Below are 25,016 nucleotides of genomic sequence, written 5' to 3'. Positions count from 1 at the left end.
GTGGAGAAAACTGGTTCCAGTCTTTTTGTGTACGTTTACCATAATGCTGCTCTTGGGGGACACGATGCCAAGGAGAAGAAGTAGTAACTCAGATGAACACAAGGTGGTGCTACTGGACAACTACAGGCTGTTTTTTGCTGGATGAATGAAGAGAATATAAGGACAGTGACAGCTCCAGTAATTTCAGTTGACAACAATTAAACTCAGTTGTTGTTATTAGTTAAGGTAAATGATTGGAGGACCAGAGAACTGACTGTGACAGATAAACATGTTAGAGTGTCAGTGTCACAGGCATAATGAGTTTGCAGACCTGTAAACTGCAGCAGGAATTCAAAGAGTTGATTTAAAAGAAACAAAGACCTGACAGATGTTGTGCAGAGACGCAGGATGTGGCCACAATCCAAGTCATCACAGAGTGTCAGTGAAACATAGAAGTCACATGACGCTCTGGATATGTTTGCAGCTTCTGTAACTGGCACAGATGGTGGCAGCAGTGAGACGCATGCAGAAGTGTGCAGACACTTTTATCCTACAGCCAGACGATGATCTGAAAACACCCACCAACCACAGTTTTTATCCCAGTATAAAACAGGAAGTGTTAGAATGGTTAAATCAGTCAGGGGTGTTGTAACAACAACAAAGAAACGCCCTGAGAAGAAAGCTTTTCTGAAGCAGATGTTAAGTTCTGTCAGTAGTCACAGATTTAATGGCATCATTGTATCGACAGCTTGTGCGATAGAGGTGTTCCGCTTTTGTTTGCCATGAGATTCATCTGTTAGCAGAGTCAAGATCATCATTACTGTTTGTATGAAATAATACAATTTATATGCATTTACATGTATTGAGTTATGAAGATCTCTGCTCCTTTTTATCCTCCATGCAGTACAAACCAGTCCTGCAATTAAATTCAACTGTATCTATAAATCACCAATTCTCACCAACAGAGACATTATATTGTAAGGTGAAACCCTAAAATGATAGAGATAATCAGATAACTCCCTATGAGCAATTACTTGGCAACAGTGGGAAGGAAAAACTCTCTTTTAGCAGGAAGAAGCTTCAGGCAGAAGCTTCTTCCTGCTCAGCGAGGGGAAAGCAGAGAGAGACTGAAGAGAGCGGAGAGAATGAACGTGTTTCTTAATGTATTGTAGAAACATCTGATTGTGCCCTGTATGCCATGGTAAGCATCATAAACGAGCTATTATTTAAGGAGTTTAACAGTTCACCTTTCAGCGCCCACAAAGTCAGTGGCAACCCATGAAGAATCAGGGTTAGGGTTTAGGGGAGGTTAATATCCCCTCTTTTTACAAAATCTTCACCTGTTTGAAAAACGGTAAACCTTCAAGGCCAAAATGAACGTATGATGCTTCATTTGAAAGATACATCTTTTATAGTTACACCCTCCCACTCACAAACCCTAAAGCTAACCCTGAACATGTCACTGCTGGTGACTTGGTCGTCAGAAGGCTGCGCATGTCTCTCAGTAAAGGAAACAATGCATTTCCACCAGAAACTGAGGGAACTGTTTCACCCTGGGGACCTATGGCTCAGATTTTTTGTTGGAAGAAATATGAGTGTAAGAAGTCCACATATAATAATAAATTAAAAAAATATTATGATTATATTTCACCAATTACTGTTCTCCTTCAGATTTTCCAAAGTCATCCAGCGGACTGTTTGACACCACAGCACTAGAGAAAGCTCTAGCTTAACCTTTTAAGTCATATTTGACATTATGTAGTCTGTGTAGGATTACAGAAGAGAAGGAAGATACAACTAAACAGTTGAGTCAAGTTCCCAAGATATTGGACAACTCTGAATATTGATCATACATTGGATATCCGTATCTGTGTTGTAGAGGCGAGAACACGCCGCAGCAGCTGTAACTTACTCTAAAAGAGCTCACAGGTGTCACCGCCCATTTTCACACTGAGGAAGGTTCCTGCTGAAGTTCAACACTGACTCTGACATAGTTTTCCTGACAGTAAAAAAGCATCTGGGCTCAAATGGACAGAGGTGGGACCAAGTCATTGTTTTGCAAGTCTCAAGTCTTTACCCTCAAGTCACAAGTCAAGTCTCAAGTAATGTCAGGCAAGTCAGAGTCGAGTCTCAAGTCACTGGTGTAAAAGTCCGAGTAAAGTCACAAGGCTGTGGAACTCTCTGCCCCCAGAAATAAGAAACATTGGTTCTCTCCCACAGTTTAAATCCCAACTCAAAACTTATCTGTTCAAATCTGCATATTCACTGTGAATCCACTGTTTGTTAATTTTATTTTGTGCTTTTATTTTATTGTTCTTATTCTGCCATTGTTTTACTAAGTGTTTTATCCTATTGTAAAGTGTCCTTGGGTGACTTGAAAGGCGCTCATAAATAAAATTTATTATTATTATTATTATTAAGTCTGAAACTTTGAATTTCAAGTCCTTTCGAGTCTTTAAAAAAAGAAAAAGAAAAATGAAAAAAAGAATGTTGCAGTTATGCTAACTGTAAATATTAGACCATGTGATTTTTAAATCTCTGTTTTTCTCAACACATGACAAAATAGTGAACTTAGAAAATATACACAAATTGTGAAATTGCACCTCTATAAAATGCAGCTCAATTAAACTTAGCTCCAAGAATAATTTTCACTAACAGTTCTGAGATAAGCTGCATGTTATTCTTGGATGCGCTTGTTGGACCAGCTTTAAAATAGCATGACAAAAATATCATACACATTAAAACCAAACAGTATCATCAACGTAGCCTGGACAACATTTGCTAGTTAGATGAAGTCAGCTATCTCATCGTAGCAAAAGAGAACCTACTGTTCTTTATGCAACTTCAACTGTCGGAGAAAGTTGAAGTTTTTTGAGCGTTTTTTTTTCTTCTTAAAAAAATCGGGTTAATTTGATTGGCTGTGCTACAGCTCACGCTCACATACGTACGGAGTGTGGTTTGAATAAATGAATGAATGAATTGAATTAATGGTGCACACTTTCTATATAATATGCGTGTTAAATTTTAGATTTGGGGTGAAATATCAAGTCTTTTCAAGTAAACCGGTTCAAGTCCAATTCAAGTCCCAGGTCATTGGTGTAAAAGTCCAAGTCAAGTCACAAGTCTTAGAACATTTTTTCAAGTCAAGTCTAAAGTCATAAAATTAATTCCAAGTCGTGTGACTCGAGTCCACACCTCTGCAAATGGATTAACTATGATTTGTTTCTTCTTCCAGTTCTATACGCCATTTAATGTCATCATCTGCATTATGTGTGGTTTGTTTTTGAAGAATGCTTTGAATCTCACATGCCTGCACAGCCTCCTGTAACGATAGTCACATGAGAATTCCGTCCACCCTTCAGGAAGGACCACAACAACTTTTAGACGTTTGTGACCTCACAGAAAACGGATCTCGGATGAGACAAAACGGATCAGATCGGTCAATATCACGAGGGCGGTGCTTTCGACAGCCAATCAACGTGATTTTCACTACAAGCTGGCACAGCAGTGGAGGACGCCCCGGCTGAGTGCCCGCACTCTGTTTACTTTGTGTGTTCAGTTCAGTGTGGAGGAGCCGGCTCTGTAGATATGAGCAGCTGGCAGCTGTGAGGCCTCTCAGGACTTCCGTCTGCTCAGACGTGTTAACGATGCTGCTGCTGGACGAGCGGATCTGGTTGCTGTTTAAGCGCCACTGGCCTCAGACTCTCACCTACTGGAGCGTGTTCTTCAGCTTCGGCCTGTGCATCGCCTTCCTGGGACCCACTATCCTGGACCTGAGGTGTCAGACCCAGTCGACCCTGCAGCAGATCACCTGGGTGTTTGTCTCTCAGCAGTTCTTTGTGCTGGTGGGCAGCAGCGTGGGAGGACTGTTTAAGAAAACGTGAGTCTGGTTAGTGAACACCGAGTGTTTTCATGAGGTCTGGCTTCACATGTAAAACACCTCACCGCTCACTGTTTCATCCAGTGCGTCCTCTGCCATCAGTGCTTTGACTTGTGTTTGTTATCAGAGCTCAGCTGTGAAAGCTGACGGTGAATCCTCTCTCACTCTGTATGCGTGATGGGTTAGACACAAGCCCACTGGGACGGTTTCTAACAGGGTCCATGTGAACCCAAGGAGTGTGTAGGATAACATAGTTTACATGTCAGTGATGAACTTTATAATAAACAAAGGATCATATACTTCACCTTTACAGGTCCCAGCTGTGCGGCAAAGGGAGTTACTATGAACTGTTTTCAATCTATGCGCGGTTCCACACATTTCCTAAAAGAACCTGGTTTGTACTAAAAGCATGATATGAATAAACTGCTGGCTGCAAAGCTGAAGTGGTCAGTGGTTATAGGAGAGGCTACTCTCTCAGGTGGGTCTGTTATCAGGGTTTCTGCGAGTGCACTACAAGCACAACTGCCTGCAGGAACCTTTCTAGATACTAAAACCACAATTGTTAAACTAGTTAATATGTCTTATTAGCCTTCTGTTACATGTTGAAAATACACTTACCACAGTGGGTGGCGTGGCGTGTTTGGATCTTTAGCTTAAGTTTTAGGGAGCAGCTGCATGAAAGCAGCTAAAAAAAGTTAAAAGTTTTTAAATAAGGAAAAAAGGACGAGTTTTACCTGTTAAGTTTAAGTCAGTTATGTCACTTATGTCCTCTAATTCACCTGCGTCTTCTAATTACAGGACTTAGCTGCAGTGATATCAGCGTTCTTGCTCTGGCAGAATAACTGGTTCTCACATTTGAGCAGGACAGTGGTTTAGAGTTTCACAGAGTACAGCCATATACAGTAACTAACCCTGTGGGTAACAAAGGCATGCCTTTGCTGATATCTCTGCTACCTTTAAAGCTTTATTTTTGGCCCTAAAACAGAATAAAGTTACATTCAAACGAGAGTTCAGGTTTATGAATGCACAAATAAAATAACTGAGCAGATGAATTATTACACCAAATGGGATTTTTTTCTTTTTAGTGACTGAAGTTGAGAGTTTGCAAAATATTGTGGTTTTGATGGACGGCTCAGAATGAAATGTTTTGTTCCTGATTAACAATAGTGTTGAAATAATTTTCTGACTGCAGCTAGACTTTCACCTGTGACAGTTGGACTGAATGTTGTATTTGACTGGCACATCTATGCCATGCAAATGACAGAGTTTTGGTTCACATCTCTGTTTGAAATTTACAGCCACTGAGCAGGAACGACAGATTGTGTGAAATGGAAATCTACATGTGTTGGGACACAATGGACATACAGTATAATGCCAAACGCATTCACTCGTCTGTGACGTCCCATTCTTAATCCATAGAGCTTAATGTGATGTCAGCCGCTGTTTGCAGCTATAACAGCTTCACCAAGGTTTAGTTTTTATGGGAATTTCTGACCATTTTTCCAGAATCACTCTTGTGGGGCCAGACACTGATTCTCTAACTCATCTCAAACGTGTTCTGTCAGGTTGATTTGAGGACTCTGTGCAAGTTCTTCCACATCAAACTAACTCGTCCGTGTCTTTATGGACCTTGCTTTGTGCAGTGGTGCACAGTCATGTTTGAACAGGAAGGAGCCATCTCCAAACTGTTCCCACAAACTGTCTTGCTCAAAATGTCTTGGTGTGCTGAAGCATTAGGAGTTCCTTTCATTGAATGTTGGGTTTTTTGGTTAATGGGAAAAAGCCTTTGGAACCTTGGGACGTTCCCATGGAAGCCCAGTCTCTTTCTTATTGTTAAACCATCAAAACTGACCTTAACTGAGACAAGTGAGACTTTTGAGACATCCTGGATGAGTTGTTCTTGATGTTTCTTTGTGCAGTGATGTGTTGCTTTTAGAGATCTTTCAGCTTACTTCACTTAATACATACATTTTCTACTTCAGTGATACTTCAGTGAGCAGGTCTGGCAGTACTCAGGATTGTGTGGCTGTTGAACCAGAGATTAGCTTTCCAAAAAATGCAGTTAATCAGTTAATTTATGATTGAATAAGGAGGGAACTATTAATATAAAATAATATTTAATAAACTAAATCATCATTTTAAAAAGTAATTTTCTATTTACTTGGGTTATTTTTAAAATAATTCAGTTTGTTTCGTGATATGAAACATGTGAGGAAAAAGAGGAAAAACAGAAACTAGGAAGTGGGTAAATACTTTTTCGCAGCACAGTTTCAGCCTGGTACCTATCATATCAAATTCTCTAAATACTGAGGAAAGATGCTTTTTTTCTTCGCTCCTTTACCAAAGACACACCGGACCATCCATTACGAACAGAGAGGACATAATGCTGCCGCATTCATACAAACAAACAACATAATTAATAAGTGACTTTGGTCATTATGTACATTGCTGTGTTCTCCCCTGTTACTGTTACTTGCCAATATGCTGTTAGGTGTTGAACTTTCATCAGTTTGAAGTGTTTGAAGTGCATAGTTCACTTATAGATTTAACAAACTTGAAGCACTTTACAAAAGCTTTCGTGCTATAGTTAATGACCTACAGTACTGTGTGTTTAAATAATCCACAAGAAGCTAAGCATTGTCGAGGACCACGCCCACCTCGTGTCATGGGTGTATTCATGGGGTTTTCCTGATGGCTGTGGCCTCTTTCAGCAGAATAATGCACCCTGCCACAAAGACAAAATGGTTCAGGAACAGCTGTGATCCAGCTTCAGCTTCTGAGAACGGGCCTGTTTGGCATGTGGCTAAAGCAAAGTCAGGTGGCTGTTAAGAGGTTAAACAGCCAACCGTGTTTCTTGGACATTTGTTGTTTTTTTTAACCAGTATCTTTTAGTGCACCTACACTGTTTTTTCATTATCACTGTTGAGAAAGCTCCTTTATCTTTATTGTGTTTGCTGCTCACCTTGCACACCTGCGTAGCTGAATTCATTTCCCAAAAGCTAATCCTGGATGTGTTTGTGTGCACTTTGGAAGCCTTAAACATTACATTTATATAATTTAAAGTGGAAGCCTTTACAAACTCAGCAGGTGTGATTCATTATTTTTGCTGCTCTGGTGGTTTTTGTGAATGTCCCTGTAGCTAACAGGATTATCTGAGAAGAAGGGGAATGTAAGGTGAAGATAAGATGTAGGTTTACTGAAGCTGTGTGTGTGTGTGTGTTTGGGGGGGTGGCTGTGATAATTTTGGCTAGGTAAATAAGTTTTAAGTGACAGACCATCAAGGTGACTTTACTGCAGCAGTAAGTAGGTGTGAATGTAGGCGGACAATTATTGTTTGTATTTTCCTTCAGTTTTAGGTTAGTAGAGCATAAGTTTATTTATTCAAACAAAACTCTATCATGTGTGGATGTGTATCTATCCTCTGCTCCCTCTTTTTTTTTTTTTTTTAGCCTTAAGTCCTCGCTCTTAGCCCTCTTCTCCTGCACCCTCATCATCTCGCTGGTGTTTGCCGTCATACCACTATGTCACCACGTCATACTGCTGTCCATCGCCATGGGGCTGGCTGGCAAAGCCATGGGCGTGATCGACACCATCGCTAACCTGCAGCTAGTGAAGCTGTACCAGAAGGACTCTGCCATCTTCCTGCAGGTCACTAAGATGTTGATGTGTTTGTGTGTTTGTGTCGGTGCAGTTAAAAAGCTGCTGTGGGTCAATTTGGGGAAAACAAAAAGAAAATCACTGTTTGACATAACCTTGTTGAAAAAAGTAAGGGGAGTAACTGAGAATAATGGTGCCTTAATGAGCATTTTTATTTAGTCTAACAGTCACATGGTTTTGTGTCTGGATTTTTATGGGTTTTATAGGTTACTCATTTGTTTACTGTTTGGATTTCTTTCATTGGGCTCATTAGGAGGCCAAACTAGGTTAAAAGGAGAGTGGCAGAAACCCGGCGCCTGCACAGTCAGGTGAAAATCCTGTTTGCTTGTCATTGCAAATGACCCCTTATCACGCTGCCCTTGACACACCGCACTGAGCCTGCACGATTATGGCAAGAATGATTATCGCAATTATTTTGTTCAGTCTTGAAATGACTTTTATTTGTAGTGATTGTTAAAAGGCTTTAGAGACAAAGTGTCTTTTTATTGCACTGTCATATAAATTGAATACTGCTTTCACATCTCAACGTCTGTATAAATCTTAGCACAAATATAACATCTCTTCATTATTGAGCTGAGCATCTAAGAACATGTAAGAAAAACAAAACACACCAAAATGTAGCACAAAATGAATTCAGAAGGACACTTTCACTTCATTTCACCTTTACATTGTGCTACATTATGCTACATTATGTAATTCCGTCCTGTCTCTTTGTCCAGACTATTCCAAGAAACTTCAAGCTGTGTGGTTCAGGGAACAGCTGTGATAATTGGTCAGCGGCTGATTTGGTCAACAGAGCATGCTTTTTAAATATCGCTTGATCATGCTCATATGATTGTTGGAAACCAAAATTGTGATTGAGTTTAAAATTGTATTAACTGTACAGATCTGGCTGATAGCACAATGCCAGCTAAAATAAACGGATAAGTACATGCAGGGCTGGAGGAGGGTGCAATATTTTAAAAAGTAAAAACAAAACCTTTTTTTTAATCTTGAAAGTTCTGACTCCTAGACTGCCAGATCCTCTTAATTTGAATAACGGAGGCTGCTGTTCGTGTCTCTTGCCAGGCCTTGCATTTCTTCACAGGCCTTGGGGCGCTGGTCAGTCCCCTGGTGGCCGATCCCTTCCTGGCTGAGGACAGCTGTGTGCTGGGAGCTAACTTGACCACCAACTCATCCTCTCCCAGGAACCTCCAGCATCTCCGCAGCACCCTCGCTGGCCACGGAGCAGCACTGCACACCACCTCTCACTTTCATCTGTATACCGACGGGGTTGTCGTCACCAGGGTGTCGTATGCTTTCTGGATCATGGCTCTTATCAATGTGAGTTCAATGTGATGATCCTTGATTTCTTAATTTTTGTGTATTTTTCACACTTAAATGTTTCCGATTATCAAACCAATGTAAATATTAGGCAATGATAACCCGAGAAAATACAACATAGAGTTTTTAAGTCATGATTAAATATATTTTTTGGAAAGAAGGTCCATTTCTCTTACAGTAACCAGGCTTAATTACTTCCACACCCACTGAATCAAAAGATCCCCTTCTGGTCTGATGAGATAAGAGCTGAACTTTCTGGAAGCTTTGAGTCCCATCAGATCTGGTGTAAAACTAACACAGCATTTCATAAAAAGAACATCATACCAGTCAAACATGGTGGTGGTCTACGCCTGCTTTGCTGCTTGATGACTTGCTGTAATTGGTGGAACCATGAATTCTGCTCTCTAACAGAGCATCCTGAAGGAAAATGTCCGGCCATCCCTCCATCTCCTAAAACTCAAGTGCTCTTGGGTAATGGTTCAAAATAATATAACACACCTATGAATGACAGTGACCTAGTCAAAATCCAGACTTAGATTTGACTGATGTCTTGAAATGTCCTTAAACATTAACGGCTGTCGTTAAACAGCATAATGCTTGAAAACTGTCCAGTGTGTCTGTCACCAGTTATTAGGTTTAAGAAACCATTACTTTTTCACGTAGGGCCACTCTTTGCTTTGATTGCTGCTTTGCAGACTCTCGATGAGCTTCATGAGGTCGTCACCTGAAATCAGTAGCGGTTTTAGATACGGGCGACACGGGCGGTTGCCCGGGGCGGCATTGTGGTGGGGGCATCGGCAAAAAAATAATTTAAAAAATGTTCGTACTCATGCTGCCCTGGCGTCATGCCAGCGCATATTGGGAATGGCACAGGCACCGATCGGTTTTCTATCGCCCATTTGCTGGGAGTAAGGGCGCCCTTCGTTTGCGACGTGCGCCTGCTGTTTAGCGGCACAGAGAGGAGAGGGCGGGGCGGCGGGGATTCTCTGACCGGCTGGAGCGGCATCTAATAACCAACTCGCAAAATAAAACAAAATAAAAACAAAACAACAAACACGAAAACACCAGACATTATAATACAGACTTATAATATGTACCGATGTTTTTTCGAAATTCTGTACACGAAAAGTGAGCGCGAGAGCCCTCGGTGCGCCTGCTCGCTGCTGAAGTCAAAGTAAACTTTATTGTCATCTCCGCTACATACAGTCCAGTATAAAGAGAGACGAGACGACGAGGCTCCAGTTACAGCAGTGCAAGTAAACAAACAATATATATAAGAAGAGTAAGAAAATAAATATACACTTTAGGACTCAGGTTAAAGGGATCAATAACAGGACGCCAAACAGGCTAGGACCGCCACTGCCTGAAATGATTTTCCAACAGTCTTGAAGGAGTTCCCAGAGATGCTGAGCACTTGTTGGCCTGTTTGCCTTCACTCTGAGGTCCATCTCATCCCAAAACCATCTCAATTGGGTTTAGGTCAGGTGACTGTGGAGGCCAGGCCATCTGGTCTGATCTGGGGTCATTGTCCTTTTGAAAAATAAATGATGGTGGTCCAACTAAATGCAAACAGGATAGAATGGCATGTCGCTGCAGGATGCTGTGGTAGCCATGCTGGTTCAGTGTGCCTTCAGTTTTGAATAAATCCCCAACAGTGTCACCAGCAAAGCACCCCACACCATCACACCTCCTCCACCTCCATGCGTCACGGTGGGAACCATGCATGTGGAGACCATCCGTTCACCTTTTCTGCGTCGCACAAAGACACAGTGGGTTGAAACAAAGATCTCAAATTTGGACTCATCAGACCAAAGCACAGATTTCCACTGGTCTAATGTCCACTCCTTGTGTTTCTTGGCCCAAACAAATCTCTTCTGCTTGTTGCTTTTCCTTAGTAGTGGTTTCTTAGCAGCTATTTGACCATAAAGGCCTGATTCACAGTCTCCTCTGAACTTTTTGAGGCTGGTGACTTGGATGATTTTATCCTCAGCAGCAGGGCTGACTCTTGGTCTTCCTTTACTGGGGCGGTCCTCATGTGAGCCCGTTTCCTCGTAGCACTTGATGGTTTTTGCGACTGCACTTCGGGACGCATTCAGTTTTAGAACATTTCCAGACTGACCTGACCGTAATGACGGACTGTCGTTTCTCTTTACTTAGCTGATTGGTTCTTGCCATAATATAAATTCTAACAGTTGTCAAATAGGGCTGTCAGCTGTGCACCACCCTGACTTCTAGACAATAGAACTGATGCTCCCAACCCCATTAAGAAAGCTTGAAATTCCAGAAATGAACCGTGACAAGGCACACCTGTTGTGATAACCATTTCAGGTGACTACATCATGATGTCACTGAGAGAAAGCCAACAGTTTGGAGCACTGTCAACAAAGCAATCTTCAATAATCTTAAAATATAATACATAGTGTTACTGATCATTTTTTTCTTTGCTACATATTTCCATATATCTTGCTTCATATATTTGATGTCTTCATTTTGTATCTACAATGTAGAAAGTAGTAAAAATAAAGAATTAAATGAGAAGGCGTGTCCAAACTTTTGACCACATGTGATGAAAAAAAAAAAAAAAAGTCATGAAGGGGCACATACTTTCCCATGGTACTGTACATGATGTGAATAATGCAAACACATAGTTACATAATACATGATCTTTAAAGTTAATCTATGAAGTTGTCTGTTGTGAATAGGATCCTCTTATGAATAGAACACTAGTCAGGTGTGGTTCTGAATGAACAAAGAGCCTGTTTGACATGTTTGCCTCATTGTTAGTAGTTCATTGTTAGCAGAGTAGTCAAACATGCTAACAATTAAGGCAAATTAATGAATACCCTTTGCTTGATTCAAGAAAACCGGACTTACTATACATAAAGAAATGTATAATGATCATGTTTTGTTCTATAAGGACTGCATTGTTTCAGCCAAATCCAAATCTGCTTTAATCAGTTCTAATGAAAGTAACTCCAGGTCTTCAAAGGAGCTTGCAAAGAAAAGCGTCTGGACTTCTTTAAGTTGCTTGAAGACGTTTCACCTCTCATCCGAGAAGCTTCTTCAGTTCTAGGGTCAAATGGTGGAGAGTCCCAGATTTAAACCTATTGGGAGTTTCCCCCACAGAGGGACAAAATGATGATCCTCTAATCGCCTGAGCCAAGGTGTGAAACTTGGTGTGGGTCCCAATCAGCCTCTTTCAAACCATCTGTCCTCTCTGTCCAAAATGTGGACAGAGGACAAGACTCAGCTGTCCATCTGCATCTTAAGGATAAAGGACACTCTTTCGAGGATGCCAATGTTCACATTTTGGACAGAGAGGACAGATGGTTTGAAAGAGGAGTGAAAGAAGCATCTATGTCCACTGTGAGCGACCATCTTTGAACAGAGGCGGTGGTTTACGAAACCAACTCTCTGCCATCTATAATCCAGTTTTGAGATCCCTTCCCAGACGCCTTAACGCCCACTCACATCCTGGGCCATCTGACCTCAGGAATTCGCATGATAAGGTGGGGCCAGGTTTCACAAAGAGCTCACCCGAAACTCTGGCTGATTGGGACCCACACCCAGTTTCACACCTTGGCTCAGGCGATTAGAGGATCATCAGGGGGTCCTTTTGTCCCTCTGTGGGGGGAAACTCCCACTAGGTTTAAATCTGGGACTCTCCACCATTTGACCTTAGAACTGAAGAAGCCTCTCGGATGAGAGGTGAAACGTCTTCAAGTAACTTAAAGAAGTCCAGACGCTTTTCTTTGCAAGCTCCTTTGACTACAATGACCTGGATGACTGAGAACCTTCACAGACATAACTCCAGGTCTCTCTTTTCGTTGTTCAGTAAAATTACAAAACCTCCAGACACATTTCCCTCCCACGTGTATTCTGCTGACTTTTGTAATTCTCTTATCTCTTTTTCACTCAGATATTCACCGTCAACTTAACTCTGTAGGAGCTTACGACTCTGAAGTGGACTTCCTGTTTCCCCCGCTGTCTTCCTGTCAGTTATTTTCAAGCTTTACTCCATAACTGATGTATCTAATCTTATTAAAAAATTTAAATCATCAACCTGTCAACTTGACCCTCTTCCCACTGTGTTAGTTAAAGCCTGTCTTCCCTCGTTAGCTCCTCTCATAACCAGTATTATCCATTTCTCACTGAACTCTGGAATCGTTCCTTCATCTCTGAAAAAGGCTTCTGTTATTCCAACTCTCAAAAAGCCTGGTGCAGACCCCAATAACTTTGATAACCTCGCCCTATATCAGATTTCCCCTTTATTTAAAAAATTCTTAAAAAACGTTGTCACCTCCCAGCTTCACTTATGCCTCAATGACCATAATCTTTATGAACAATTTCAATCTGGTTTCTGCCCCAATCATAGCACAGAAACTGCTTTGTTAGGGATTAATTCAATTCAATTCAATTCAATTTTATTTATATAGCGCCAAATCACAACAAAAGTCGCCTCAAGGCGCTTCATAGATACAGAGAAAAACCCAACAATCATATAACCCCCTATGAGCAAGCACTTTGGCGATGACCTTCTGATGGCAGCTGATTCTGGTCTCCTATCCATCCTCATCCTTCTTGATCTTAGTGCGGCGTTTGATACCATTTCTCACAATATCCTCCTGAACCAGTTAGCATCCATTTGCATTACTTATACCCCCCTTGCTTGCTTTGCCTCATATCTTTCAGACCGCACTCAGTTTATCCAATTTAAGAATAGAATAGAATATTTATTATCCCACGGATTAGAAATTTCGGTGTTACAGAGCTCTTACGGCAAGGGAAAATAAAATATAAAAGGAAGACACACGGTGGTCCTATAAACATAAACAACCGAAGTTCGTATATACAGGTAACAATGTACAGAATATGTATAGAAAAATTGTACGGCGATATGTATAAAATGTACAGCACACAAACAAGCTGGTGAGTAAGATGACCACAAGAATGTTAAGCTGCATTAAATCACACTCTTCAAGTCTCTATCCTGTTTCTGCTGGTGTGCCCCAGGGTTCAGTATTAGGGCCTCTTTTATTCATTATTTACATGCTCCCTCTTGGTCATATATTTTGAAAATATAATATAAATCTTCACTGTTATGCCGATGACACCCAGCTCTACATCTCTTCTAAACCCAATTCATCCCTCCCACCTGCCTCCCTCTCAAACTGTCTTATCGAGATTAGATCCTGGTTCTCCTCCAATTTTCTTAAACCAAACAGTAATAAAACAGAAGCTTTACTCGTTGCTACAGCCTCTATCTTAATCAAATCCCACAGTTTTTCCATTAACATTGAAAATTCTCCCACCCTTCCCTCCCCTCAGGTTAAGAGTTTGGGTGTCATACTTGATACTACTCTTTCATTCCAGTCTCACACTAATTACTTAACCCAGTCTGCATACTTCCACTTACGTGATATTAACCGACTCCGTCCCATATTGATTACTGCAATTCCCTCTTATTTGGTCTCCCTAAAAGGTCTCTTCATAAACTCCAACTTCTTTAAATTTCTGCAGCTCGGGTCATAACTCATACTCCATCAAGAGCTCATATTACCCCAATTCCTCAGCAGCTTCACTGGTTGCCCATGGAGGCCAGGATAAACTTTAAAATCTTACTTCTCACATACAAGTGTATCCATAAATCTGCTCCTTCCTATTTGTGTGACCTGCTTCATATCACCACTGTTTCCCGCCCTCTCAGATCCTCATCTGCTGTTCATCTTACTGTTCCGTCCACACGTCTTATCACTGTGGGGAACAGAGCCTTCAGTCGCTCTGGAACTCTCTTCCTGTATTTAAGTCACAGCTCAAAACACACCTGTTCAAACTGGCTTATTCGCTTTAGTGCTCATTTTATTTGTTGTCAAGTTCTGTTTTGCAGCTTATTTTATGACTATTGCTCCTTTTATTAAAATTGTTCTTTTATAAGGTGACCTTGGGTTTTTGAAAGGCACCCTCAAATAAAATGTATTATCATTATTATTATTATTATTATTATTATTATTATTATTATTATTATTATTATTATTATTATTATGATAGCATGCATCCCAGCAAGTCCGTGAACATATTGGGAGGTCAGTTCCTTGATCATTAAGCCAGTGATTATGCACATGTACTGTTTATAAAGTTGGGGAAACCTGCAGTCAGCTGAGACTGAAGAAGTCACCTGGATGAGCGACGAAACATTTCTCCCACTGAAAACGCTACGTCCAGATGAACAGAATCAACCTTTTGGGATTTCCTTGGTTCCTTTCACCCAGTGACTGTAGAAAACATGGACGACCTAATAGCTCCCCAAAAATGAAGCCAAAATTTCTCTATCGCCCTCTGGTGTCTGACTGCAGTATAGGTCATAAACCCCGCCTCCTCCATGTTAGCGGATGGGACTGGGGTCCGACTAAAATAAAAAAATAAATAAAAAAATTCACCTCAGATGATTTTTTTTTTTAATCAGTAGTTCTCGTCACGCTGATTTATGTCCAAGAGGTCTCCTTTCTCATAAGTTTGATTCTAATTACTACCATAATGCTGTTAAATTGGGGTGCAACGTCATCATAACAGCTTTGACCAATGATTGATTTCACCTCTTATCCGAGAAGCTTCTTCAGTTCTTATATAGTTTTAATATTTTTAACAGCTCTTTGGTCCAAATGATCATTCATCAAGTAAAATACATCAAATGAAAGTTTTAAGTTGAACTACTACATCATTAGAACAGTGTAAGAAATATAATCAGCTTTCTCTTAAACACTTAATTTGTGTGTAAATGGTAAATGGACTTGTTCTTATATAGCGCTTTTCTACTCTGTCTGAGCACTCAAAGCGCTTTATACAACTAATTCATTCACCCAATCACACAAGCACTTTTTTCTGACCTAAGTGCTAAGTAGTCTACCATTCATACACATTCACACTCCGATGGATGCATCGGAGAGCAACACGGGGTTAGTATCTTGCCCAAGGATATTTGGCATGCAGACTGGAGCAGCCTGGGATCGAACCACCGACCTTCTGGTTAGTGGCTGACCTGCTCTGCCACCTGAGCTACAGCCATAAGTTTCCACGTAAGTTTGTACCTAAGTTAAATGTTTAGCTTGCCAAGGTTGGGAAGCGTATCTGTAATTGGAAGGTCGCCGGTTCGATCGCCGGGCTCTCTGTCCTGGTCGTGTTCTTGGGCAAGACACTTTACCCTACCGCCTACTGGTGTTGGCCAGAGGGGCCGATGGCGCGATATGGCAGCCTCGCTTCTGTCAGTCTGCCCCAGGGCAGCTGTGGCTACAACTGTAGCTTGCCTCCACCAGTGTGTGAATGTGAGAGTGAATGAATAGTGGCATTGTAAAGCGCTTTGGGTGCCTTGAAAAGCGCTATATAAATCCAATCCATTATTATTGTTATTATTATTATTGGTTGAGTAATTAGCTCGGGGTGCTGGCGGCGAAGAAACAAAACAATCTGCACTGATTTTTAGCGAAGTTTTCTTCCCCATAATGAAATCACTGATGTATCCCATGACTAGATTTCCCGAGTAGTGCTGAACAATTTCACATGAAAATGGCTCAAATGGAAGTTAATGATATAATGACATTTCCAGATAGCATTGCTGCTCCTCAGAGTTGCCTAAACCTCTTGTTTACAGTTTATCTGGGTTAGAAGTAACAGAAGTTCAGATGAAGTAAACAGACTTCCCCATCGCTGCGTGCAGCATTTTCAGAGTGCTGGATCAGTTTCGAGCGGACGACGAGAAAAGAAGATTGTATGTTTGTGAGAAGAGGTTCTCAGAAACATACAAACAGGAAGTGTTACCTCTTCATTTGGTGAACAACGTTCTCATTGTGTGTCTGTGTGTTTGTGTGTTTTGACAGCTCCCTGTCCCAGCAGCAGTGCTCGCATTGATGTCCCATGAGCGATTGCTGCCTTGCTCCAGAAGCAGTCCACGTCTGCTTGATGCAGACTCCAACAGGAGCCCCACGGGGGACACGGACCAAGGTAGTGCACACGTGTTTGTGTGTCTGTGTGACAACTTTGCTGAGATGAAAGTGCAGACCTCTGAGTGTGACTGTCTCCCCAGGACATGGGAGTGTTTTTAGCTGCTGTAACCCTGCCAAACTCCGGGATCGCCCCGCTACTTTCTTCATCATCCACGCTCTCGGAGGAGCTATCCTCTTTATCACAGATGGGATTATAGTAAGGCTTCCAGCTCACACCACACACAATTACACATGAACTTTTTACACTTAGATTAGATTAGATGAAACTTTATTAATCCCTCGGGTGGGTTCCTCCGAGAAATTCAGTTTCCAGTAGCAAAGCACTGAAAGAAGTTGCATGTTACAGATACATTAAGGGGAATAAGAGTAAGGATATAAGCATAAATACACCATATATACACATATATAGATACAGAATATACAATATGGATAAATAGGATTGCTCATTTGAGTGAGTATATTGCACAGTGATTATTGCACAGTTGAATATAAGAAAAAAAGACAAAACAAAAACAAAAAACAAATATTGCACAGTGTAGAAAAGCACCTACAGCTCAGTTGTTCCCGCCCTCCCTTGTCCCCCTGTTTCTCCTCCCCCTCCCCTCCAGTGAGGAGTTAAACAGTCTTATGGCATGTGGGAAGCAAGTCCAATGATTAAAGCCATTTAGGACTGCAGTTAGCTTCAAAATGATGAAGAGTAAAAAGGCGATTGTTAAAAACCTGTGGAGGTATGGAGATGTGTAGGAGAGAGGGCAGTGGACCCCAATCTAGTGACAGTCAGTGAGCAGCAGAATGGCTCCATGGAAAGAAAGAGCATTACAGATGCAATGTTTTCTTTTTTAGACTCAGAGTGTTGATGGAGAAGCATACAATGTGTTTTTGTGGATCTAGAGAAAGCATATGGTAGGATGGCCAGAGAGACTGAGGCACTGTATGAGAAATTCTGTTTGAAGAAAAAGTTGAGGGAAGGTTGAAGTAGCTTGACATGTGCAGAGGAGACTTGGTGGATATACTGGCGTGGATGTTAAAGGTGGCGTTTCCAGGCAGGAGGAAAAGATCCCTGAACTGGTCCTTGTTTGATAGCTGTAGAAAATGGGAACAATCCAAGAATAACCTTTTACACAAGAAACAACAAAGCAGGATCGTGATATGTGAGAGCTTTAGTGGTTTTGGCTTTGCTGTATTAAAACATCATCTAATCCAGCGGTCTCCAACCTTTTTTGTGCCACGGACCGGTTTATGCCCGACAATATTTTCACGGACCGGCCTTTAAGGTGTCGCGGATAAATACAACAAAATAAAACTAGTACCGGTACCGAAAAAAAGAAGATTTATTCATAACACACGTGAAAAGACCCAGGAAAACCGAGTAAACGATAAAAACGACAAAATACAAACAACAAAATAATGCTGAAAACCGATAAAAACCCTGAAAACCATGCATTTCATACCTGAGCCTCAACTCTCGCGGCCCGGTACCAAACGACTCGCGGCCCGGTACCGGTCCGAGGCCCGGGGGTTGGGGATCGTTGATCTAATCGACTAAGACTCTGCTTAGGAGTAACACAGAGCAGTACATCGATGTACCGTCACCGTTAAAATAGAAAGTTTGCACTTGTGACATCATGACTGTTTATTACACTGTTACATATTATATTGCACCCGTGTTATATTTATAGAAGCAATATCCTGGGAAGGGATATTGCTTCTATAAATCTGGTAAGAAGTCATACAAAGAAGAGCACCTTTACACTGAGTTTCATTAAGAAACGTCATTATTAGAGTGACCTGCTGAAGGCTGTCTGTGAATCCAGTGTAAACAGCCAATATAAAGCTTTAAGAACAAGGCTCAGATATTATGGTGCCTTATTTGATCTGATTATATGTTACCAATGAGAACAGGGAAAAAAGTGAGCGACAAAGTTTGTTCCTGGGCCTGATCTAACTGACCTCCGGCCGGGTTTCTTGTCCTGCAGGGCTCTTATGCTGGCTTCGTCTACACCTACGCTGTCTCCCCTCCTCTGCTGATGGGCCATAAGATGGCAGGCTGTCTGGACAGCATATTCTGGGCCGCGATCACCGTGGGAAGACTGGCTTCAATGTACTTGTCCTACAGATACACGGCACCCAAGCTGCTCATCGTCAGTCTGGTATGGACACGTGTCTGAAGGACAAACCTGCATGAACACAGATATCACAGGGCAGGAAAAGCAGAGGTGACCATCAGGGGTCAGGCTTTATTCCTCTGAAAGCTATAAGACGTTTGTCTTACGACAGTTCAAACCAAATATTTGAACAGGGTGGGAATGCAAGCCACTGAGAAGAGGATTGTTGTCTGAGTGGGTACACACAGTGTGTCTGAGCTAACCTGGTTCATTCCACTCAGTTTCGGCATTGTAGTGTAGTGTCTCTGTGGACAAGCAGATCATTACAAACGTATACAAACGTATAAATAAGTAAGGATTGTTATTATCAGTTTTCTGCAGTGTTAGCCTGAACATAAAGTTTGCCTTTCTCATGCAAACAGTGTGACTGTTGTTTTTTTGTCTTTATTAATCTTGTTTTCACACTTCATGATTTATGAAGTGTGAAAACAAGATTGTATGAAATGCAAAAAAACAAATTTTCTACAGTTTCCTGGAGCCCGAGGTGATTTTAAATGATCGTGTTTACAGGTTTTAACCTCTAATGGTTTCTAGTTATTTTTGCTTTTTCTAATCGTTCGTCACAACAAGCTCTCTGTGATGTGTTGAATATCTCAGCTGGTCATGTGTTAGACTGAAGCCGACTTTGGTTCTTTGCTGGGTTTTGGCAGCACTTAGTTCCCTTTTAACCTTTAGCAGGACTTTCCAGTGTTAGTCTAAGCTTTCAAATCCAGTCACCTGTTGTTTCCACTTTACAACAGTATGTGTACATTTCCATCACCGTCTGTGCATTATCTCTCTGTTCTTTCTGTTTATGTATATTTTATATTTAATGTGTGTGTGTGTGTGTTTCTCAGGTGGGAGTCATACTGGTTCAGTGCCTGCTGTTAATCTTCTACACCAGCTCTGTGTTTCTGTTCATTGGCACCTGTGTGTTGGGCCTGTGCATCAGCAGTGTGTTCCCCTCTGTGTTAGCCTTCACAGAGGACATATTAGAATACAAAGGTACACACACACATCGTCAGTGCCTCGCAGGAGTACAGCCATCAAACAGTCATTGTCAATATTAGGCTAAGATAACCCGACGATTTCATTTCCAACCCTACCTGGGCCGGTATAAAAAAGTAACCTCCCCAACAGAGAGTGGCTTATGAAATTAAATTCAGTTTGTTTTGCCATACTCTGGCCTGATTACTGCCAGACCTGTTGAATCAAAAAACAAAAAATAGAATCTGACCAAGTGAAGTTCTCATAAAGCAACACTTCATGCCAAAATGTAAAGAATCTCAAGAAGAGAAACAAAATCAGTCTAGAAAGGTCTTTTCTATGACTTTGAGAGAGCTAATTTCCAAAAATGGATATAATGTTGAACAGTGGTGAACCTTCACAGGAGGAAAAAATGACTCCTATCAAAATAAGAGTGCACTCGTGGCTTATTCAGGTCACACAGGGATGCAGACAAATGTGTAAAGAACAGTTAAGGTCAGCGTTCATACAGTTTGCTCACTGAAGTATTTTCAGTTGTAATATTTCTGTCTTTGTTAGGATTTGTAGAAAAAGAAAACAACGGCCAGAAAGAGGACAAATACTTTTTCACTGCACTAGGGTGCATACTGCGTTTGCTGCATAAGTAATCTGATATATTGTAAACCAGTAGGAAATGAGTAAAATCATTCCTGATGACACTCGGTTACAGAAAAGTTAACAGTGAAAGTGTAAAACGGAAACAAACTGTGGGCATGAAAATATGTGCTCACTTTGAATTTCATGCCACGAAGGCAGCAGAAGGAGAGATTTATAATACATGAAATTAAAACTATCACATAAAAATGTGGATCCATGCAGCATTTTTACATGTAAAAATAAAATATTGATGTTCTGTTTATAATACGCATCATAAAATACTGTGTTTCTACACAGTTGAGGGTTTTCCCCACATTCCTGCACTTGAGTGTAATAATTTCCCCCAAAACAGACAAAGATTGTTTAAATATACATGTTTGTCTTCAAGTATGATTTATTATTATTTCTTAATGATCAGATCTTACTGATTCATTTATACTTTTATTTTTACAATTTTTATGTCATCCAGTTTTATTGTAATATTCAAATTAATTTAAATTTCTCGATATATTTTACATCAAGTGTTTAATATAAACAGAAACCCTGTTCTCCATGTAACACACACATATGATCATAATCTAACACATTTGTTCATTTGTTTGATTATTAATTATTATAACTTAATAATAAGCATTGATTTTTTTTTTAAATTAATTGGTTCATGTACACTTTTACAGCGTGCAGCTTTTGTCCCATAGCTGTAGATTCTTCCTGTGTGCTTATTGTGTTACAGGCTGTGCCACAACAGTGCTGGTAACGAGTGCCAGCACGGGGGAGATGCTGCTTCAGCTGCTTGTTGGATCGGTAAGAAGGGATTCGAGACTCTTCTGTCTTCCTGAACATTCTTATAAAATATTCACTTTCACAAAATGCTTTTACATTCAGTGTTTTATATGAATTTCTCGTTTCTTTCTGAAACATTTAAATAACTGTAATATAATAGTGCATGTCCCCTCACTGGGGAACAGGCTTTCAGGTCACTACTGAGCATTTGTGCAGTGACTGTAGCCTGCTGCGTCTGAATGAATTCGGCTAAAGCGCCTCGCTAATGTTGCTTGGTGGCTCCATTGCTTCCCAGGGTTGACCGCTGAGATCAATGTGTGTTTATGTGTGTGGCTCCTGCAGGTGATCCACAGTCAGGGCAGCTACTCCTTCCTGCTGTGCGGTACAGTAGCGTCCCTTATCGGCTTCTGCCTGTTCCTGCTGCTCCTCTATATCCAGAATATCCACAGAAGCCAGCACACAGGTAAATACATGCAGAAAGACTAAATGATTTGCCAAAACACTGGTGATGCCATCTGAAAATACAAAAGGCAGCCTCAAGTGGCCATTAGAGGAACTGCAATTTTGGCACTTGTGCTTCAGTCACATTTTCTGCGCTGGAGGTTGCTGCCTGGACTCGTTTCTATCTGCGCTCACAGCTAGCGAACCAACAATCAAACCTCCTTTTTCATAGATTTTTTTTCAGCTTGACAATATCGCATCCGATGTGACGCGTCTGCCTGTGGATGTCTTTTTTTTCTCCTGTTTTCCTTTAGTAACCAACTCTTTTTCCTCTCAGATTTGTCTCAATGCACAGACATGAAAGAGAAGCCGAAGACCGGAGACTCGTGACGCACTGCAACCCAGAGAGCAGAGGATACAGCAAAGGGAGAAATACTTCAGGAGAAGCTGACACTTCTTCACAATCACACTCCTGCGTCATGGAAATGCTGAATAATTATTTGCACCCTACTTTCACAGCCTGATGATCAACAAACAGCTCAATGGATGATTAGAGTGTACACAATCATCTCTTTGAGCACATTAAACTGTGCGTTGATTAAATACGACCTCTTCAGTATGAATGTAAATGGACTCTTATAATAGGACTCGTTCGGTGGTGGAAAATAAAGACACACGGTGTAAGATGCAGTCGGTTAGAGATCTTTTATTATTGGTTTCTCCTACTGTAATTCTTCTTATATGAACTCTTCCTCACACATCAATACGCAATACAGTCAATCCTGTGAGTGCATGTAAAGTGAGTCACTAATGGAGATTATCAGTCATCAAAAGTGGTTTTGGATGGGGCCAGACTGCAGGCCTTTCTCTGAAGTGTTTCAGCAAAGAGTTTCAATTCACTTTCACTTATATGAACCAAATCACAACAACAGTCACCTCAAGCACTTCATGTCATAAGGTAAAGATCCTACAATAAAATAGATGGTAATCAAGTTCTTATATAGCGCTTTGCTATTCTACCTGAACAATCCAAGCACTTTATACATCATGTCTCATTTACCCAAGTGCTTTTCTTCCCTATGCTTAAGTACTTATAAGTAGTATATCCAACATTTACACACTGATGGATGCAAGCTTCTGTTTAGATGACCTCTTGAGCTACAGCCACACCAGACAACAATAAAGTGTCAGATACCAAAAGATCTTATTCAAAGGAGCTTGCAAAGAAAAGCGTCTGGACTTCTTTAAGTTGCTTGAAGACGTTTCACCTCTCATCCGAGAAGCTTCTTCAGTTCTAAGGTCAAATGGTGGAGAGTCCCAGATATAAACCTAGTGGGAGTTTCCCCCCACAGAGGGACAAAAGGACCCCCTGATGATCCTCTAATCGCCTGAGCCAAGCTGTGAAACTGGGTGTGGGTCCCAATCAGCCAGGGTTTCGGGTGAGCTCATTGTGAAACCTGGCCCCACCTTATCATGCGAATTCCTGAGGTCAGATGGCCCAGGATGTGAGTGGGCGTTAAGGCCTCTGGGGAGGGATCTCAAAACTGGATTATAGATGGCAGACAGTTGGTGTCGTAAACCACCGCCTCTGTTCAAAGATGGTCGCTCACAGTGGACATAGATGCCTCTTTCACTCCTCTTTCAAACCATCTGTCCTCTCTGTCCAAAATGTGAACATTGGCATCCTCGAAAGAGTGATCTTTGACCTTTGACTACGATGACCTGGATGACTGAGAACCTTCACAGACAAAAGATCTTATCTTTCAATTCAAGTGTCTTATATATACTATATGTTATGCATATTTGACTTAACGGTTCTTTTATTCTAAAATGTAAATTTGGTTTTGCCGTATGTCATTTGAAAGGGTACTAAGTGGTGCTGTAAAGACGATTCCCACGTCTGGTAGACCTTCAAAAGACTCCTGGAGGAGGCTGGGGAGCTTAAGAGTACCATGTTCAACATACCATTTATATGTAAATGGCTAAATGCATTAAAATGGTTACCTGTGGTAAAACGACTCGGTATCCCAACACCTTCCATAGTTACACCTCTTTCGTAGCGTGCGGCTCATAAAAATCGGTAATCCATTATCTCAGATTATTAGAATATTTTCCAAGGTCAAGCAGAAAAGTATGCTCATTTAAACGCTGACTGTATCGATGGAGTTCATTCGCTTGTGGGACTGCTGAGGTGTTATTAAAGCCTAGGTTGCTTTGATAGCGGTCTTCAGCTCATCTGTAGTTTGAGGTTGGGTGGTTCTTCGGTAAAGTCCTTCTGAAAGCTAAAATCTATCTCCATATAGCTTGTCAACAGATGAAAGCATGAAGTGTTCTGAAATTACATGGCAAAGTTTGGCTTTTGACTTTATAATAGTGGACCGACCACCACAAATACCAGCAAAGGACATGGTGCAACAGTCATCACAGGCTTTGCACTAGACTTCAAACATCTTGGACTTGCTGCCTCTCCACTCTTCCTCCAGGATTTTCAAATGAAGTACAAAATTTGCTTTAATCTGAAAAGACGACCGGATCACAGAACAAAAGTCCAGTTTGTTGCCCGTGTACAGCATCCTGTTATGCGATTGCATTTGTCCCTGACCACCAGAATCCCTCACGTTAACTTTTATCGAGTGGAAAAAAAGTTAGTGTTCATCCTCCAGCTTCACTGTGCTAATGTTATGCTAACATAGCTGTGTCGCTAGCAATCACGTAGCACAACATTATATACCAGGTAGTCCAACTTCAGTAACCCTGCAAACGCCACTGCTGTTTAGTTTTCTGTCTTCATTTATGTTGGAAGTGGTAGCAGAGCTGTACGTTTTAATTAGTTTCAAAAATCTCTCAGTCAGAACTTGGTATGAAATGTTTAGGTGGAAACTAGCGAGCTAACTTCCTGTTGACTTCTAACTCCGTTAAATTTAATAAATTCTGTTTTCATGGATGCATTGATGTAAAACTTAATTGTTACACCTGGTAAAGCAGCAACATTTCTGCACGCCCAAATCGGTTTGAGGTCAGTAAGCACAACCAGAATTCATACATAAGGCACACTCTCGATTTTTGAGAAAATTAACTGATTTTAAGTGCGCCTTACAGTGTGGAAAATACGTTATACAGAAGAAAAGAATATATTGTGATATATATCGTTACCACACGTGCTTCAAATTATATCTGATATGAATTTTA

The 25,016-nt window shown here is 41.1% G+C and overlaps 1 protein-coding gene across 1 annotated transcript; it reads left to right on the top strand.

Moving 5' to 3' along the window:
- The first annotated feature begins 3,538 nt into the window (after positions 1–3,538).
- Positions 3,539–22,283, top strand: slc60a1a (solute carrier family 60 member 1a). The gene is made up of 10 exons (XM_006800188.3): positions 3,539–3,859; positions 7,309–7,507; positions 8,585–8,839; positions 16,711–16,834; positions 16,917–17,032; positions 18,813–18,986; positions 19,838–19,985; positions 21,337–21,407; positions 21,729–21,849; positions 22,165–22,283. Exons 1-10 carry the CDS (start codon positions 3,627–3,629, stop codon positions 22,215–22,217), a joined length of 1,494 nt encoding a protein of 497 aa, XP_006800251.1. The 5' UTR covers positions 3,539–3,626; the 3' UTR covers positions 22,218–22,283.
- Positions 22,284–25,016: the final 2,733 nt, after the last annotated feature.

This window comes from Neolamprologus brichardi, chromosome 5, assembly GCF_056152115.1.
Source record: "Neolamprologus brichardi isolate AB-2024 chromosome 5, ASM5615211v1, whole genome shotgun sequence".
Classification (NCBI taxonomy): domain Eukaryota; kingdom Metazoa; phylum Chordata; class Actinopteri; order Cichliformes; family Cichlidae; genus Neolamprologus; species Neolamprologus brichardi.
Note: the sequence above shows the minus strand (reverse complement) of the source record. Positions and strands in the feature narration are given on the sequence as shown.

Bases quoted from the DNA above. Each gene is read 5' to 3' on its own strand.
- slc60a1a (XM_006800188.3), top strand. From the start codon at position 3,627: ATGCTGCTGCTGGACGAGCGGATCTGGTTGCTGTTTAAGCGCCACTGG. The intron at 16,835-16,916 runs GTAGTGCACACG...CTGTCTCCCCAG, and splicing joins CACGGGGGACACGGACCAAG to GACATGGGAGTGTTTTTAGC. The intron at 17,033-18,812 runs GTAAGGCTTCCA...CTTGTCCTGCAG, and splicing joins TTATCACAGATGGGATTATA to GGCTCTTATGCTGGCTTCGT.